The sequence below is a fragment of the Cantharellus anzutake genome, assembly GCF_015039405.1.
Source record: "Cantharellus anzutake strain C23 chromosome Unknown EI90scaffold_5, whole genome shotgun sequence".
Classification (NCBI taxonomy): Eukaryota; Fungi; Basidiomycota; class Agaricomycetes; order Cantharellales; family Hydnaceae; genus Cantharellus; species Cantharellus anzutake.
The window spans coordinates 847,971-865,490 of NW_024066955.1; the positions used below are offsets into that span (position 1 = coordinate 847,971).

The 17,520-nt window shown below is 48.8% G+C and overlaps 5 protein-coding genes across 5 annotated transcripts; 3 read left to right on the top strand and 2 right to left on the bottom strand.

The window, feature by feature from the left end:
• Window positions 1–1,211: 1,211 nt before the first annotated feature.
• EI90DRAFT_3117036 (uncharacterized protein) lies at window positions 1,212–2,565 on the bottom strand (the record flags this gene model as incomplete). Its single annotated transcript, XM_039062947.1, has 5 exons — window positions 1,212–1,340; window positions 1,397–1,475; window positions 1,535–1,864; window positions 1,917–2,356; window positions 2,410–2,565. 5 exons carry the CDS (start codon window positions 2,563–2,565, stop codon window positions 1,212–1,214), a joined length of 1,134 nt encoding a protein of 377 aa, XP_038921866.1.
• Window positions 2,566–3,625: 1,060 nt separating this feature from the next.
• EI90DRAFT_2906754 (uncharacterized protein) lies at window positions 3,626–5,003 on the bottom strand (the record flags this gene model as incomplete). The annotated part of the gene is made up of 3 exons (XM_039054262.1): window positions 3,626–4,081; window positions 4,136–4,810; window positions 4,872–5,003. The coding sequence occupies 3 exons, from the start codon at window positions 5,001–5,003 to the stop codon at window positions 3,626–3,628; spliced, it is 1,263 nt and encodes a 420-aa protein (XP_038921867.1).
• A 670-nt stretch (window positions 5,004–5,673) lies between these two features.
• EI90DRAFT_3035815 (Yip1-domain-containing protein) lies at window positions 5,674–7,166 on the top strand. The gene is made up of 8 exons (XM_039058650.1): window positions 5,674–6,028; window positions 6,081–6,126; window positions 6,188–6,270; window positions 6,322–6,385; window positions 6,437–6,540; window positions 6,599–6,735; window positions 6,788–6,857; window positions 6,909–7,166. The coding sequence occupies exons 1-8, from the start codon at window positions 5,742–5,744 to the stop codon at window positions 6,949–6,951; spliced, it is 834 nt and encodes a 277-aa protein (XP_038921868.1). The 5' UTR covers window positions 5,674–5,741; the 3' UTR covers window positions 6,952–7,166.
• Window positions 7,167–8,588: 1,422 nt separating this feature from the next.
• Window positions 8,589–12,824, top strand: EI90DRAFT_2989776 (OPT oligopeptide transporter protein-domain-containing protein). The gene is made up of 29 exons (XM_039056074.1): window positions 8,589–8,964; window positions 9,019–9,146; window positions 9,205–9,350; window positions 9,410–9,423; window positions 9,486–9,519; window positions 9,574–9,651; window positions 9,722–9,897; window positions 9,950–9,998; window positions 10,049–10,152; window positions 10,217–10,362; window positions 10,448–10,462; window positions 10,526–10,607; window positions 10,658–10,800; window positions 10,868–11,064; window positions 11,123–11,187; window positions 11,249–11,265; window positions 11,320–11,364; window positions 11,416–11,449; window positions 11,516–11,529; window positions 11,587–11,605; window positions 11,662–11,695; window positions 11,748–11,793; window positions 11,855–11,926; window positions 11,980–12,064; window positions 12,114–12,146; window positions 12,199–12,240; window positions 12,292–12,365; window positions 12,563–12,616; window positions 12,669–12,824. The coding sequence occupies exons 1-29, from the start codon at window positions 8,701–8,703 to the stop codon at window positions 12,787–12,789; spliced, it is 2,331 nt and encodes a 776-aa protein (XP_038921869.1). The 5' UTR covers window positions 8,589–8,700; the 3' UTR covers window positions 12,790–12,824.
• Window positions 12,825–13,160: 336 nt separating this feature from the next.
• Window positions 13,161–16,076, top strand: EI90DRAFT_3035823 (uncharacterized protein). The gene is made up of 6 exons (XM_039058651.1): window positions 13,161–13,364; window positions 13,483–13,746; window positions 13,838–14,057; window positions 14,108–14,206; window positions 14,267–14,372; window positions 14,433–16,076. The coding sequence occupies exons 1-6, from the start codon at window positions 13,289–13,291 to the stop codon at window positions 15,588–15,590; spliced, it is 1,923 nt and encodes a 640-aa protein (XP_038921870.1). The 5' UTR covers window positions 13,161–13,288; the 3' UTR covers window positions 15,591–16,076.
• Window positions 16,077–17,520: the final 1,444 nt, after the last annotated feature.

Genomic DNA, 17,520 nt, shown 5'->3' on the forward strand with positions numbered 1-17,520 from the left:
TTGGGGGCCCTGTGACGCAGACTGGCCTCACGTCAGGGGGTCGGAGATAGGTCATGCCCAGTGAAGGGGTGTGCTCCTGTGATTGATGGAAATAGTGATCCACTCACGGTGCGGGGATAAGACAGCGCTAGATTAGTTAATGTCAAACTGGGAGCGAGAAACGTTGCTGCAGTGAACAACGGGCTTTCCAGTAACTTGGAGACTTGGCTGCCAAGACACCACTCAACACGGTCCTGAAGGAAGGGACGAGTCAAAACGGCTGCGGCGAGAAAGATGTTGGTAACAACAGAAACCATTATGTAGGAAGTGCTGAGTAGAGTTTATGAAAAGTTTGACTGTCGAAACCCATTTTCTGTCGTCTTAAGGCGTCTTTTATCGATCCTTCCTCGCCTGGGTATAACCGCCAAACGTCACGCAGGTCTTCCCCATGCTGTAATAAGGCGCAATTTTCGAGTCATACGTGCCATTAGACATATTATCGAATGCTGAGGTAAGAAGTCATCCATTTAACGTAGGATTGGATATGGCCCTGAACAATGTCTATTGATGTCAAGAGCAATCCGTGATACCAGGTGCAATACTCAAAGAGTAAGAGCAGGGACATCGCGCACGACATCAAGGCTTGCAGAAATAATATTTGTTATGCCAGGCCTTTTCCTACTGAACTGCAAGAAATTCATCGATTGAGCAACTCTCAAATAGCAGCCAACCGATTGGCATGCCAAAGGCCAAAGAGACCAGATAGTGTAAACCAGATCAGCTTATGGATATAGACAGGCCCTGCAACAGAAAAGGGATTGCAGGGAATCAGAACTGTCCTAGCCTGGAGCTCAGAATATTGGTACGCCCTACATTAGCCCGTCACTAATGTGTTTTTGTGGTATATAAAACCATGAGAAGCGACGTCTTGCGAGAAGGAGGCATGAGTCGCTGGTTATTTCGATGATCTAAAATTAAGTAAAAGCCATCACGACCAATTGGTTGCTCAAGCGACAAATAATATCAAGCTATGTCATCACGGCAATCTAGCAGAGGCGTCGACATATCGTGTGGCAGCGAGTGGATCCGATCCGCCCCGAAATGACACGGGAAGTAGGTGCATCCCACGAACGAGGCTATGAGGTCGGACTGAATCCACCCTCATAAGGGCCAGAGGAATGATGTACAGATTCTATCGCAGAGCAGGCACTGATAAGCAATCCGCACCCCAATCAGGAAGCATATTGTCGAAGCCGAAGGCGCAAAGCATTTCGGCATGCCTTCGATTTAGGATCTAAATAGTCCTCATAGAACCCTACAATGAATTCTTCGGATTTGAACCCCAGTTTATTGTAAAGTATCTGTCGTCAACCAAGATCGACTTTCATGGTTGTCCCCATCTGGCGTATCTACTCACCAAAGCTGGGTTGTTAGCAGAAACATGAAGAATGATGTCACGGTCTTTGTTGGCTGTCATAAGGTGAAACAGCATAGTTCTGCGCTCAAAAAGTGGTTAAGGGGCTTCCAGGACCGTAAACCAACCAACTACACATACATTCCAATGGAGCATCGTTCCCAACCAACTCTCACGGCAACATATGGGATGTAAGCTTCGTCTGGAGGTGGAGTTATCAGGGCCACACCGACGACTATTCGCTTATAGACTGCAACGATAGTCGACCCTGGAGGATCAGCAGTTGCCTGAGAAACTTGCTCTGATTTAACAAAACAAGTGCCATTGTCAATTTCCCGGATAAGCTCACCATCTATCCCAGGCCAAAACGTGATTCGGAGGAGTTCGTGCACTTGTGGTAGATGTTCTGAGCGTAGCGGCACGTAGTCAATCGGCGCATCTGTTTTTGTAGCCGTGTCCTCGGACAGCCCGCTAAACGTAACGTTATCCACGATGGAAAAGCCTAGCCTACTGTCACGCGCACTTTCGAAGCCGGTAATGGAGTTTCAAATCCTCCATAAGTTGAATCCAAGGCGACCTGGTTTTCCACTCTCGGTAAATGTAACGTTCGGTAACAGACTCAGTGTCGGAGTAGGGAGTCGCGAACCCATACAAGCGAGATGCAAAGCCGTGGGAATAAGGTGTACTCTTCAGCGAATAAAGAGCGGTATGCACTGCAGATAGATCATGAACAAGAGCCTCAGATGCTGCAGCAAACGTGTCGTCAAACGATGAAGCCATTTGCATGGGAATGTTTTTTGGAACATCACGAGGAAGTCCAGGATCAATTATCCTGAGCTTTGCAGCCAGCAGCCGTGCAGACTCAGAAGCTTCCCCACTGTGGTCGCCACCATCGCCACTGGTCACGCTTTCGAGCACAGATAACGCTTCGGACGGATGAAGCATTCGAATGGGTGGTTGACTCTGCTCAAGGACAGATACATGAGGTGAAAATGGTGGGGGAAGGGGGGGCTTACTCCATGATCTTGGTAATATTCATCGTACTTATCACGAATGGACATGAATTCTGCTAGCCTTTTTTGCATGAACTCGTCGAAATCATCATCGCTACCGTCCGACGCATGAGGGTTCACCCGAAACGAGAAAAGCAAATCATCGAATGCAGAGCTCATAGCCTGAACGTCGCTCACTGATTGGCCGAGCTTGCGAGGCTTTTGTTACAAATTCGCGTGACGTGACAGTCACGGTGGGTTGATCTCCGATTCGGGTTGTGATTCAGTGTCGTCTTCCACAGTCGGTCGGATGTCCGGGATTGAGTAGGAATGAGCATAGTATGGGAAGATGTTTGAAGGGTGAAGCGTCCAGTTGCAATTGGGATTTGTAGTTATAGTTGCACTTCTCCTGAATATTGATCTGCTGCACAATTACTTACACTTCCGTAGCTTTTAGAAGCAACCGCATTCTTGCGCGTCGAAGATGACCAGCACTCGGGCTCACCCAGCTGTTGGCGACGGACGATGAATGCAATTGGCGCTAGATCCCGGGTGCGCATCAGTGCCAAGTTTCAGGTGGGGATTGGTAACTTAGAGCCAGGTATCATTGCCATAGGGTGAATGATTCAGACATAATCGATCCATGACGTCGCGTACATATGTGGTCAACGGTTGCGCGCTGCGCTGCAGCGGCGTGCAATGAGATTGGAAGCTTCGCGTGTGTCGTTGTCAATCCCCCAGTTTTGAATATCCCGGATGTCAGTTCGCATAAGCCTGACTGTTCCAAAACCTCGGATTTTAGCTCACTGTTAGTGCTTGTACAGTAGAAACATCTAGGCCGTGCATGCATTGCCATAATTTCTCGTTTGGAAGTGGGATTATATCATTAAGGAGCTCGATCGCACTCTTATCGGTAGGATTTCTTTTACTTTTGACTGCTTTGCGCCCTAGAAATGCGCAGTGTTTATTCAGTAGCCTCGAAGAGAATAAATGTATGCCTAGTGGCGTTATAATATACACCCCCCTATTCCGGTCCCACGCAACTGTCGCTTTTTGCGGATGGATTCCACCATCATTAAATCTTCCGACCCTATGAATGAGGGCCAGGGAGGAATTCCGACCAAATCCAGATGAAAATGTCGCAAGTTGAATAATGTGTGGTTTGACTTCGGGAAACACATCGTCATCAGGCCGATGTAGGATCTAGAATGTGATCAAAAACACCCATCGAGAGGCTAAACTACTTCTTCAAATTCCTCTTCGCCAAGGTATTTGGGCCACGAATTCTGGATACCTTTGCCTTCGGTTTCGGCGTTTTCTTCTTCCCCTTCCCAAGGACCGCTCCTATCTTACCATGGGATCCTGGATTAGTGCGCTCCTCCGCAATGCGCGCCCTGTATTGGGCCTTCTTAGCCAAGCGACGTGCCGAGCGAGTTGGGTCGGATTGCTTCATCTCAACACGAGTTTCCTTGTCCAGACCTCTGAGACGCTCACCGAGGCGTGGATCACCTCGAGCATTAATGTCCACTGGGGGGTTGTCAGACGTAGTTTTCGAACGCTTTCCAATCTTCTTGGCTTCTCCGTTCTTCCCGATCTTTGTTGTCGGGCCTTTACACCGTACAACTCGCAAGGTTCGTTTCCTCAGCCGTAGCTGCTCGTCGTCTAATACAAGGACTTCATCCACGCACTCCCGATTCTGTGTATAAATAACATGAGCAATGATATTACTCGAGTGAGCCCATTGACGTACTCTGAATTCAATGTAGGCAATCCCTTTTCCGAACTGCGTGTCGGGATCGCGGATGATTCGAACGTTTTTCACCCAGGCTTTTGGTCCCTGCTCATCTTCAGAGTTCTCTTCGTCCGCCCTGGCAGCCTCGCCCATCTCGGTGGTAAGTAAACCCTCGAAGAACGACCGAATCTCCTCCTCCCCGCATTCATAGTGAAGATTGCCGACAAAGATCGTCTGTCGTTCGTTAAACAGCCTGGTGCCAGCAACTCCCCCAACGAAATCCACTCTTAGAGTCCTCCCCATGAATTGCAGCCCATTGCACCTTTCGACTGCCCGACTTGCGGCTATATATGGATTCAAGACAAATGGTGCATCTGGTTCTGGTCTTGGGTGTGCAAATAGAATGTACGCGTTGATCGAGGTAGCATTGTCGTGGATGTCGCCCTTTATAAATGCAATTTTCTTCCTCTTGGCAGGAGAGAATATGACCTTATCCGTGCTAGTTTGCTTCAATTCAGTATCCTTTTGGGGGCGTGGTTGGGAAGGGGACGGTAGACCATTTTCTCGCTTAGGGTCATTTACATCGAGTCCAGATGTCGGCTGCTTGAATGCGACCGAACGGAATCGAAAAGATTCAATACTGGAGCCGAGGACATTCGATGTGACAAACACCATGAGTTGCTTTTCTCCGGGCTGGAAAAAAACGCGTGAGAATAATATTCGACGGCCTTGAATCCTTCGTTAGATTGCTGACCTTGGTCTTGGCCACATCAATAGGCAAGTTTCCGATGAAGATGGTCCGAGCGTCACGCTGCTCTGGAGTTTCGTCTTCAGGCACGTAAGCTTTCTTCAATCGGGGTCCGTCATTTTCCTCAATTTCAGCCATATCATTGTCCCCAACGGAACTCGGGATAGAGGGTTGGCTGGACTTTTTTTGGATTGGTTTAGTTGAGGCACGACCATTTGGAGTGGCAATTTTGCGGGATTGGTAGTCGGTGAGTTTGTGCTTCTTAGAGGGCGATTCCTCCTGAGAAGACCCATCTGGTTTTCGCTTCCGCGACGCATTAGAAGCAACGACAACGGGGGGATGGGTCGCTCCTGACTGAGAAACGTTATAAAATCCGCACGAAATGGGCGGTATGAACACTCACACTCGACTTGAAGATAGCATCGAGATCAGCATCAATTGTGGCCGCGTCAACTTTCAAAGAAAGCACACTGCTGATCACACCATCGTTCTCCCCGTTCGCTTGTTTCAACTTTTTTCCACTATCGGGGCTCTTGGGCTTCGCCTTTCCGGGAAAATGATTAATGCTACCATGCTCCTGCGGCTCGGGCTGTTGACGGGCAGTTTGAGCTTTGCGTACAGACATACTTATCCTGTGATTCCTGTCCCGGCAGCGCTTTCCTAGAAGCACTCAATGTTCCCACCAATTTCGCCTTCCGATGGCCGTTGGGGTGGGTTTAGGCAAGTCAGCAGCCTCTATTAGAATAGAGTGGGTTGGTTTTCAAAAGTTGCAAAAGTGACATCACGTGATGACATCGTGTCGTGGGAACTTTCTTTGTCCAAAGTCGCGCCTCAGATAAGTAACCTGCCTAGCCTCAGTCTCAGTGTACCAACACAATGGAATCCACTGTGCCGCCAAAACAACCCCAACTCATCCCGGCGGATGATGACGATGATATTGACGAGTCATCAATACCAGCCTACGTTGGTGCGACTTTACATCCCGACACCACCTCGTCAGGCAAGGGGAAAGGTCGTGCCGTCACTCCTGATATCCCGGACCCCACGAGTGGAGGCGTCTCTGGTTCTAGATCCCCTGCATTTTCTGGAAATATTGGGTCACCTGCTACTCCAAAAGCTGCTGGTTCGAGACGGATAGTTGGGGGTGTTCAAATAGAAACTAGGCAAGTGACACGCCTCTCGCAACAAATAATAAAGGCTACATTGTGACTTTAGGTATACTGGCACAGACACACTGGATGAACCTATCCTTGACACAATTGTGCGTCATTGACCCTACCTTCGCCTTAGAATGGAATAAACACCCTCGCGTCGCTTCATAGACACGAGACTTGAAGTCTATTTACGTGAAGTTGACCCAAGTGTTGTATCCGCGAAAGAGTGGCGTTGGAAGAGAGGCTTTGCGGTACTTTCCGTATGGCTTTTCGTATACCCTTTAAATAACGTTGACTTAAAGTGATTGGGACCTATGGGGACCACTGATTTTTTGCTTGGCTTTGGCTATCATGTTGAGTATAAATGTGCAATAGCTCTGCTCGAAGTGGAATTCTCGACTGACTTGGAAATTGCAGGCTCCTAAAACTCAATCTCTGGGAGTGTTTACTGGTGTCATCGCTATCGTCTCTTTGGGGTCGGTCATTGTTACATTAAATGCAAAATTGCTGGGTGGTCGGGTGTGAGTTTGTAGAAACGCTCTGCCTCGAGTGTCTAGTTGTCTCACTTCTCCTACCCAGATCGCTCTTCCAAACGCTGTGTGTTCTTGGATATTGTACATTCCCCCTTGTCATTGCTGGCTTGATTTCGACTTTCATCCGAATTTTGTGGGTGAGAGCCCCCATTTCGCTGGCTGCATGGGCGTGGTCCGTTTGGGGTAAGTCAGACCCGCAGCGCTCTGAATATACTCTGAGTGGATCCCATCCCAGCTTCTATCAATTTCCTCGACGGGACGAAAATTGAGCAACAGCGAGTCTTACTCGCGGTATATCCTATTTTGTAAATCTCAACTGATGTCTAGCGTTCACCAAGCTCACCGTTTCTCTTTAGATTATTCTATTTCATCCTCTCCTGGATGATCTTAATACAATAAGACCTCATTTCCCTGTCACTTATTCAATCTCATTGCTCTGACACAATCTATCTGATGGGAATTGATAAGGCCTGACAGCAACTGCCAAAACTTCAAGGCTGCCGATCGTTTGGCGCTTCAGTCTCCGAATGCCGGCTGTTGAGATGGAGTCCACAACCGTTGGACGGTAGTATCTATTACATATAGCCGTAGGCTGACGCACCACAACTCCGCACATATTGTGTTTTTGGTTACTTTGCACCGCCCATCACGGCGTAGTTATGCCGCAGCAGCGCCGGTCGTCTGCCTTGGCCGACGCATGTGCGGCCAAGGGGTTCGGAATCGGCGTTGAAGACATGTCCAAACCACCCACGCAGTCGTCAGAGCGGTGCCAGTGCCTTGAAAGGGGGAATTGAATCATGAGAACAAATGCAACACGTTATTGCCGGGGGGTTAAGCCCGCGCAGTGGTGGATATACATGTCATCATAAGAAAACGAGGCCGCTCATCGATGGACTTCCTCTTGGGACAGCCCCATTGGAAGAATTGCTTCTAGTTCCTCATTGAGAGCGGGGGTCATTGTACCATCGGTCCGAACGCGGTACAGGCTCACATCGATTGAATATGGAGGAGTAAGAGCCCAAGCGAGAGGAATGAAGGTCAGTTAGTATGACGTCCCGCGTTGGGCTTAGTTGCACAATTAGGAATGAAACATCGGTGGTCGGCGTCACAGAGGAAAGGCGGTGGCCATGCGCCCTGTTTCAGTGTTAAAAATCTGAAACACAATGGAATCTCGATCCAGCATGGTCTCCCAAGTGTTAACTGAAGAATGATGATAGATCAGGCATTGCAATAGGGAAACACATTTGCTGATTATATCGACGTTTTTCATCATCCGGGCACAGCTAGGAACATCACGATGCCTGTGGACATGCTCAAAGCGGATCAGCATTATATGTAACGTTTGGGTTCATGAATCAGGTTATTAGGAGGCTCGAGATTGACACACAAGCCACAAAATTTGATACACAAAGCCTAGCTCAGCGAACGAATACTATCAGCACACTCAGGGGTGTTGTGCTGAAACGAGAACTCGACCACTATAATGGAGGGAAAGCTTTTGCTTAGAAACCGCAGAATTGAGACATACCTACGTCAGACGACGACATGCAGGACGTTGGCAACTATGATGGAAATGAGAGAAATCATGCCGAAATGCATGCTCACCCTCGGGCGATACGTGATCTGACTTCCATCCTAATATAATGTTACGAAGGCTGGAATCTGCAAGCCGGACAGAATGATGGGGCATCCTTTGGCTTAGGTCCGGTTGGAATCAATTAGCAATGACCTAATTCGAGTCTACGAGGGATTTGTATTTAGTGCTGTAGCAGCGCCCACAGCATGTCTTTAACGATGTGTATGTTCACGCTAATCGGTCTCCCACTGAGCTCGTTGTGAAAGACCTCAGCAGCTGTAACAATGGTCCGCAAGAAAGATTCTTTGTGACGACCAGCTACGCTATCTAGTCTAATGGTCAGCGCTCATCAGGAATGGTTGATTGAAGCTTGATGGTGGTCACGGTGTAGGCATGATACTGGCCTCAACAGGTCATGATGGAGACATCGTGGGAGTAGGATCCAATTCAATTTCCTGTGGTGTCCAGCCACTTAAGTCTTAACCTAGAACTCGACTCCCTCACGGACCCTCTTGTCTTTATCTTGCTTTGCTACGGGTCACCCACCTGTGGTCCAAAGGCTTTCATTTCCAATGAGCCATGCGACCTACTCACCTTTGACGCGGAGGTCAACAGACTCCCAAAACGGCTATGAATTTGATGCGACCTATGCTCGCTCTCCCATCAAGCATACGTTTGAAGACAAAGAGCTTGATGAGCTAGACTATGAACTTGATAGTCAGGACGAAACAAGTGCCATATTGTTAGAGGAAATTCACAACGGTGTTCCAACTTCGCGTCGCAGAGCTACGAAAAATGATCCATTGGACGACTCTCCTGCTGCTATGGTACGCCGGGTGAGTGCTTGAGGCGTGTAGTTTTCTAGTCAGTGACCAAACGACAGTCTGAAGAGTGTGCCGGAGACCGACGATCCTATGCTGCCATCTTTTACTTTTCGAGTAGTTGTTCTCGGTACCGTGATGTGTACGCTGGGGGCGTCTATAAGTCAACTATTTTACTTTAAATCCAATGCCCCTAGGTAATCCTGCGTATTCCTTAGCCTCTGTTGGGAACCCGAAGCCCTGACATCCCTTCAGTTTCTCAGCGTACTTTGTGCTTTTGGTATCATATCCAATGGGAAGATGGATGGCTCGAATTCTTCCTGAATGGAATGTCTCGCTATTTGGCCATTTTTCTTTCTCTCTTAATCCTGGTCCGTGGTCAGTGAAAGAACACCTACTAGGTACGCGGACGACGCCCACTTCTGAATACTTATCGATGTTCTAATTTGTGCGTATGAAGTGGTCATAATAGCAGTACGTTTTAGAATGCGCTTCACCGGTTACCATGACCTCGTTTGATCTCGACTTGCAAGTAGCAATCAGGAGGTTCTGCATATGCATCGGATATCCGTGAGCTCTTCTTGTGACAGACAGTCGGGGTGACACTGAGTAGTGGCCGGAAAGTCGCCATTCAACAGCTCTATTACAAGCAAGACATCGGAATGTGGGCGGGATTGGCCCTCATTCTCTCGACGCAGCTAAGTAAGTTCACAACGATGCTTGCAAACATCGTGTATTTTATGTTGACACGTTCACACGACCGCTCTTGAAGTCGGATTCGGCCTCGCAGGGACATTGCAACGCATCCTTGTGAAGCCCATAGCAATGGTTTTCCCTCAAAGCTTGGTATACGTGGATCTATACCACAGTTTACATCAGGCATCAAAAGCCACACAGGAGAAACTACGATTATTCGCACTCGTATTTGTTGCATGTGTCATTTATCAGGTAGGTGATTGGTTGCTTATCCAAGCGGTTGTGTCATTGGCCATCCCCACAGACGTTTCCCACAGTCTTGTTTCCTACACTCAATTCGCTTGCGATCTTATGTTCGTAACAATAGCACATTTCCCTGGTCAAGTGTTGACTGCGATCCCAGGTATTATTGATAACAGGAACTCCGTTCTTCGGATTCTTGGGTCGGGCTTCAACGGTTTGGGGATGTTAGACCTCAGCTTTGACTGGAGTAGTGTTTCCCTGGTTGTAAGTCCAAGCCGTTATCGGGTTTCTGGGCACCTACTGATCTGAACTACATGCTGCGCACTAGGGCCCTTTGTATACACCGATATGGGCGCAATGTAACATCTACGCAGGACTTGCTGGGATGATGTTCGTGGTTATGCCCATACTGTACTTCTCAGATTTCTGGGATGCGACCAAGTTTCCAGGTCCCGTATCAGCTGGTCTGTTCAAGTATGTTTTTTGGATGGCGGAGTATTGGGCGGAGTTGACATTGACATCTAATTTTTTTTACCCTACTGCCATCCCTCCGTCTCAGCCGGGCGTATCAAAAGTACGAAACATTCTCCGGACTCTTTGATCTATTGTGCCAATGCCAATGCCATTGCAACTCTAGATTTAACGTTCAGTCTGTTCTCAATTCCGATTTCACTCTGAATGAGGAGGCATGGTCAAAGGCTAGGCCTCTTCTTCTCACCGTAAGTACAACCGTTTTTCTCTGTGTGACTTTTTGCTTAGGAGCCCCTAGCCCTACTTCGCGATCACTTACGGGATGAGCTTTGCAGTGCTTACTAGCGCCCTCATGCACGTTATCCTATGGCATTCCAAAGATATCAAACGGGCAATAAAGGGGTCGCGAAATGCCCATGATGAGGACAATATCCACAATCGGTGCGTCTGAGTCACAAACGATGACCGACGGTTGGGAGCTCACCGATTGCTTCGTGCACCGAAAAAGACTTATGCTTGCTTATCCCCCTGTACCGCCCATGTGGTATATTGTTTGCTTCTCCCTTTCCTTACTTATGGCTTTCGTTGTCATTGAGATGTCTCCACTACAACTACCTGCGTGGGGCTTAGCCTTAGCGGTATGCATAACATTCATCTTCCTCGTTCCTGTTGGAATCATATTTGCGGTGAGCGGCACCACTATTGGTAATGTTTTCTTATCGCAAAGTCTATATGGTCAGTACGCTGAATTGCATCCTAATAGGTTTGAACGTCATAACAGAGTTTGTTGCCGGCTTTCTTATACCTGGGAAGCCAATTGCGAATGTGGTCAGTACCTGATCGTCACTTGACACGACCTCCTGAAAACATTATCTGGGGAAATGCACAGGTCTTCAAATGTTATGGGTACGAAAAATTCAAAATTAAGGCCTAAGCAATCCTGAGACGTTGCTTGTTTAGGTATACTGCAATGCAGCAGGCAATGTCCTTAACTGCGGACCTGAAGTTGGTTGTTCGCTTGGGTTGTGAATTTTTCTAACCCTTCCGTTTATGTAGACTTAGCGTGTACATGAAAGTCCCTCCAAGACACGTGGGCATCTGCTTTCTAGTCTCTCTTTCAGAGCTGTTGACAATACCCGCCGGTTCGATCGTTTAGATGTTTTCCGCACAGTGAGTCTCGAACATTGCACTAAATGTGGAGGATTCTGTAACTTTTTTCCTTGTCAGAGTGTATGGGACTATAATTGTGAGTGTTTTTATTTGGAAGGTATTAAGACGTGTTGTGAATCCATTTTCCCCTAGGGAGGAATTGTAAATTATTTTACGCTTAATTCTGGTGAGTCTCCCTAAGAGACTAGATCCGTCGATTTTTATCTAACCCCAATCAGTAATCGATTCAAAACGCGAGTTGTTGGATGGGACGCGAATAGACCCGTAAGTGGAGTCAGCGGAGATATTTCGAATGGGTCATCATTTCCCTCCTTGCCGATCACAGTACTGGTCAATGGACTGGTCGTGGACCGTCAATCTTCTACTCCGCCTCCGTTATATGGGGACTCGTAGGCCCGTGGGTACATTTCTATGCAGAATGACAAATGAGGATGCTGACCTTAATGAAAGCGTGCGGTTCTTTACAGGTAAATACTCTATTTTATACTGGGGATTCCTGATCGGAATCGTGGTGCCTGTGATTCCTTGGTACCTGGTAAGCCACTTTGACCAAATTGAGGGCAGTTTTATTGATGACATGCTAGCACAAGAAGTACCCCAAATTGCCATTTGATAAAGTATGAGCCTACTCCTGCTGCCGAACATGAGTTTACCATTAGGCTCATGCAGATCTCGATCCCCCTGATTTGTAATGCTGCGACCTTACCTCCTGTGAGTCTAATGACAACATGCCACAAGCGCCCGGATTGACCCCGCGGGCAGCAAATCCCAACCAACGTCATCACGATGAGCATAGCCACATCATATTTCTTCCAGGGGTATCTCCGTCGACACAGGTGAGCTAATTCTGCGTGCCTGAGCAGCCGCACGGCAGATGCCGAAGGAAAAACACCGCACATAACTGGATGCGGTGGACGGTGACAGCCGAACCGAAAAGACCTCCCGCAAGCCACCAGACCTTCGGTTTTTCCGTCACTCTTCTGAATCTTCTCTAGCGATTCCATTTTAATGCATTCCCCTTTCTTTCATATAGAACGGAATGGTTCGAGAAGTATCGATACGTGTTGAGCTCCGCCCTTGACGCCGGGTGAGTAAAAGATATTGGCTTTGTAAGCAACACACTGATTCTTGAACTTCAGTACGAGTGTCAATGCGTTGTTAGTTTATCTGATTTTGGCTTTAATTTTGGGTGGTTGGGAGGCACCTCATTGGTGGCTGAATTCTGCTCAGGATGTTGAGCATTGCAAACCTGGTTCATAACTGCGCAGATAATGAATACATAGACACAACCTGACTGAACCGTGCGCGACACAAGTAAAAACAACAACGAATCTCGCACCCTCCCGCCCACGGCGCGAAAGAGCCCTGGGTACAGGATGAGTGACAGCGTGTGCCTCGGGGAATATTAATATTGCAACCATATCATATCAGCGCTCACAACAACGGTCGCATCAAATAATTATGCACAGTACATAGAAAGCGCATCGAATCCACATTGTGCTCCGTTAAATTATCGCCGAAGTTCGATGACAACCGCACGTTAAGAACACCGGCGGCCAAGTGGAAATGGCGGTCACATCACCTAACTCAAAAAAGAAACGTCGACCTCGGAACGGGCTTATCACGGGTCCCTTAAATTTGCATCCGAAGGTTGATACCCTCCCTCTCCTCCCTCTCCCCACCAACGAGAGTCGCAATACTGCAGCCGTTTTCTTGAGGGAACCGCGCCGCAAAGCGGTGATGCTCACTGTGTGGGACCATGCGCAATATATCCAATGATATCATCTTCCCTCATCTGGGTGCCCGTGTCATATCATCAGTTGTCCATTTTGTTGGTGCGTGCCGTACTGTTGCATCACCCCGCAGCAGCTCTCTCGGTGATTGTTAGTCTATGTGAGGCATGCTAATGCCGTATTTTATCATTTGTACGCGACGACTGTTGGGGAAATATAGGCTCTGCTGTTCTGGCATTCTGCCTCGCTCGCCGGACAGCTGAGGACGGCTTATTATCCGACCTCCGCCGCGATTGGAGAAATAGCTCATACGCCCGTCTCTACGTCATCCTCGTTTTCTTCGACAGTCTCATCTTTGTCGTTTTCACCGGCATTCTTATTCATGGTATTGGTCTCGAGTTAAGCCATGCCACCTGCAGTTTAGGCATCTTCGCATGCATCTTCTTGTATACCTCGAGCAAGATACTGATATACTCTTTTCTCTGTGAGTTCTGGGAAAGCCGCTTATCGCGCTCTTCCGTCTTCGCTGGATGGAGTAGTGATCGACTCACACGTGTTCACCCCCCCACTCTTAGCGGAGCGTGTTTGGCTCGTATGGTCCAACAATGCAAGTGTGACCAAACGGAGTCGATGGTCATCTCCGGTGTATCGAATATGTGCTGGCAGCATCATGGTCTATTGTGCCTGCATCACGTTGCTTATTGTGTATCGAGTGGCCACCCTGGATCATGAAACTGGCGTATGCCATATCGGCATTCAAAAATTTGTCTCCGTGGCTTTGGTTGTTTACGACACGTAGGCTTATCTCAACACTTCTAGTGCACTGACTGACTGGTCCTCGTTAGGTACATCACACTATTGTTGACAGGCCTCTTTGTCTATCCGATGTGGCGTGATAAGGTCAAGAGTCCCCGCTTACGCAGGATGGCCCTCCGAACGCTAATGCACGTCTTTTCACCTATTTTGCACATTCAACACTAACCATCGGTCATGCCTTCCCACAGCGCAGCCTTTGTGGCATTGGCAACCTCCACGGTAAATGTTGGGATTTTATTGGCTCTTCATGGGCACGAACTCGGGTGGGTTTGCTTGGCAAGCTGTGGTACCGACGTGAGCTACTTCTTTGTGTTCTACAACCGACAATTCCTCACTTCACTTCAACTGGTGCAGGTAACGGTAAATGCCCTTGTCCTTTATTTTGTCACTGAACGTCGCCCGAGGCGTTCGAATGATTCAAGGAGAGCTCCTAATCAACGTAATGCCAACATGGCCGTCCTTGACGGTCTTGCAGTTTTGGGAATCGACGGCATAAAAAATTTTACTGCAGATCCGACTGATGGAGGACGCCGGAACAGTGCATGGTCGAGGCGGAGCAGCGCATTCAGCACCAGACTCCGCCGATTTGCAAAAGATGCCTCGGGCGCTGGCCGTGGAAGGTTTTGGCAACGACGTCATCAACTCCAGTTCCCTGATCCCGCACAAAGTGAAGCTTCCACCGCAGCCGTCCCAGATCCTCCCTCGATGCCGGAAATAATTGAGGATGTCGAGCACAATCAGACTCATGTGATCGCTCCCTTCCATGAGCCCCGCTCCGCGTTATCCCCTGAATCCCACCTTGACTTTGCGAAGAGACCGAGATCTTCAGATGATGAGCGTAGCGTAGCCTCGAGTTGTCGGACAGGGGGATCCCTCAGCGGGGAGAGCTTGAGCCACCAGAAGCACTCGTCTCCCCACCCACATCGACAGACCTACACTGACCCTGTCACTGCTATGCGTGATCAAAGCAACCCCCGCGGTGAGCGTCTCCTGTCTCTGGAAGATATGCTACAAGAGGGTGCTCTGGAGTGTCCTGAAGGCTCTGCAAGACTTTCTTCCCCATCGCCTCCCGTCCCACGAGTCGACATGCAAACTTCAATGGAGGACCTGCATGCATCGCTCAAGTCGCGACGACTGTCCGCGCCGGACAATCCCCTTTCCGTGCCTTCTCATTCTTCACTCAAATCTCCAATTCCATTTTTCTCCCAACCCACCCTTCCAACTTTAGATGTCCCGCCACCTCGGTCCAGCATACCGTTCTTACCTCGGCAGGTCCCAAAACCCACCCCTGAATCCACTGCCTTGTTTGGTACTTGGAAGGGGTTCCAGCCCACTGCAACCCCGATGTCACGATTCCCAGCGTCTCCGAATGCAAAAGGCCCCAGAGACGAACCGACATCAACCAGTCAAATGATTGATCTACCACCAGCGCCCGACACGTCCTGCGAGGTTTCTGGTGTGGCAGCCGAGATTGACATAGCTGATGTCAGGATGAGCATCGATCAACGATAGTCTCCGATCGGTGGCTTACTGGATATCGTAATACCCAAAACATTGGTGTGCCACGTTATATATCCCCTCTTGTGTCGTTCCTCCATGTTGATGCCTTTCCGACGAAATTCACTCCTGCCTAATTCTAAAGACTGCTGCAAGTTTCCGGTCTAATGTAACTTTATTCTGCCCCGTTGCAATCCGTACATTCTTCATACACAATTACTCCCTACATCTTCCCGATGTCTCATGCCCCGCACAGTACGCTCGTCGTCCATCCCGTTCAACTCTTAATCACACTATCATTTTCTCTTGTCACAAATCACACATTCGTTCAGTCCCCGCGCCTTCATCTCTTCCGTCTACTCCCTGCGGCTCGCTTTTTCAGTCTGGATTATAATTTTAATTTTGCTAGGAATGGGTCTCGCGCTCTCGAATGTAACACTATCCTTGGTTTAGTTTCCTTGCTCTGCTTCGATAGTAATTGACATGCTACAACCCTACCCTCTCACGCTCACTGCGCTTCTAACCTGGAAGGCTAGTTCATTCAACGCAGGTATTTTTATTTACGGCCGTATTTCGCCCATTCGAGGAAACTGGCGCTGTCAGCTGCCATGGTACAAATTTTACTTGGGCAGGACGACCTTTATGTGGTCATGGGTAGCAGCAGCGTAGGTCGACCATTCGTGGCGGGAAAGACGGACTTTTTAAGATTGTCTTGGTTAATGCTGCGCCATGGCCATGCGAGCCCCAGCTGGTACTGCAAGACAGGATCTGACAGCCAAAGGCACATGTCTTTCCCTCTTGGAGTGAGAGTCCGGCAGTAAACTGAATCTCCTGGAAGTCCATGTTGAGAATGAAGTCAAGCGAGAGCTAAAATTACGACTACGTTGTCCATGTGTAAGCAAACGCCTCAAGTTTCCGATGGTGGGCCATGGTTGCTGAGATGAGAATTGAAATCGCTCGACACGACGTGTCCCGACGAAGACTAGGAAGGATGAAAGGAGATAGCCTTGCACAATAGCAAGTAATGTAACCAGTCCCACAGTCCTATCCTAGAACTGTCGTATGTTCCGGGACTAACTCGGACCCATACTGACCCCAAAATCGACACGTAAAAATCCCTCTTCGTTTCTGGTTAGCAACCCACGATACCCCACGATACTGAATGATAATGGTTTCCGCTCGGGCCCTTTTTTGGAAGCTTCGTCGTGTAAAATCAAGCCATGAGGCCTCATTCCGATAGCCCTCTCCCGCAGACCCTCCCAGCTTCTTGATGCCGGGGGCAACACGGTCGCAGCTGAAGCGGTCAGCTTACCTCCGCCACTTCTGCCCCCCCTCTCTTTGAAGAGCTTAGTCACCTCCAGAAAAATTCGCGCTGATTATACCACTAAGCAATTATCGAGAGGCCGGGACCACGGACTCACCGGATGAATGCATCTTCTATATTCAACCCATCAGTCCTGTTTTACTGCAGCGCAGCATTCCATACAAGAGGGTCGTTCAAGTTGTGGCAGAAAGTAACACGGTGCCGTATCGCCTGTGGTTCGGGCTTGTGACCAAAGGGTTTGCATCCATGAGCCAGCCACCACGGAACTCGAACATTGCACCCCTGCTGGAAAAGCCAATTTTCAACGTCCTGATTCAGGAGAATTGCACATGGCTGCGCGATGGCATTACTACGCCCTGAAATTTCCCTGGAGGCTTTTGTTGTTCGTACACCACAAGTCCAGTGAGTGGATCTCCGATTCACTCACTTGCGGAGGGACGGGCTTTATGCCGATGCGCCCTCTCTCTAAACAGTTGAAGGTACACCCTGGGGTAGGAGGCTGGATTTAGCTATCGCCCTATTTCCGGACTCGTCCCGTTTAGGGCCTGGGGGAAACACTTGGCCGATGCACCGATTCGGGGCCTTAGGCTGCTTCCCCCCCTTTAAATTATACTATGAAAT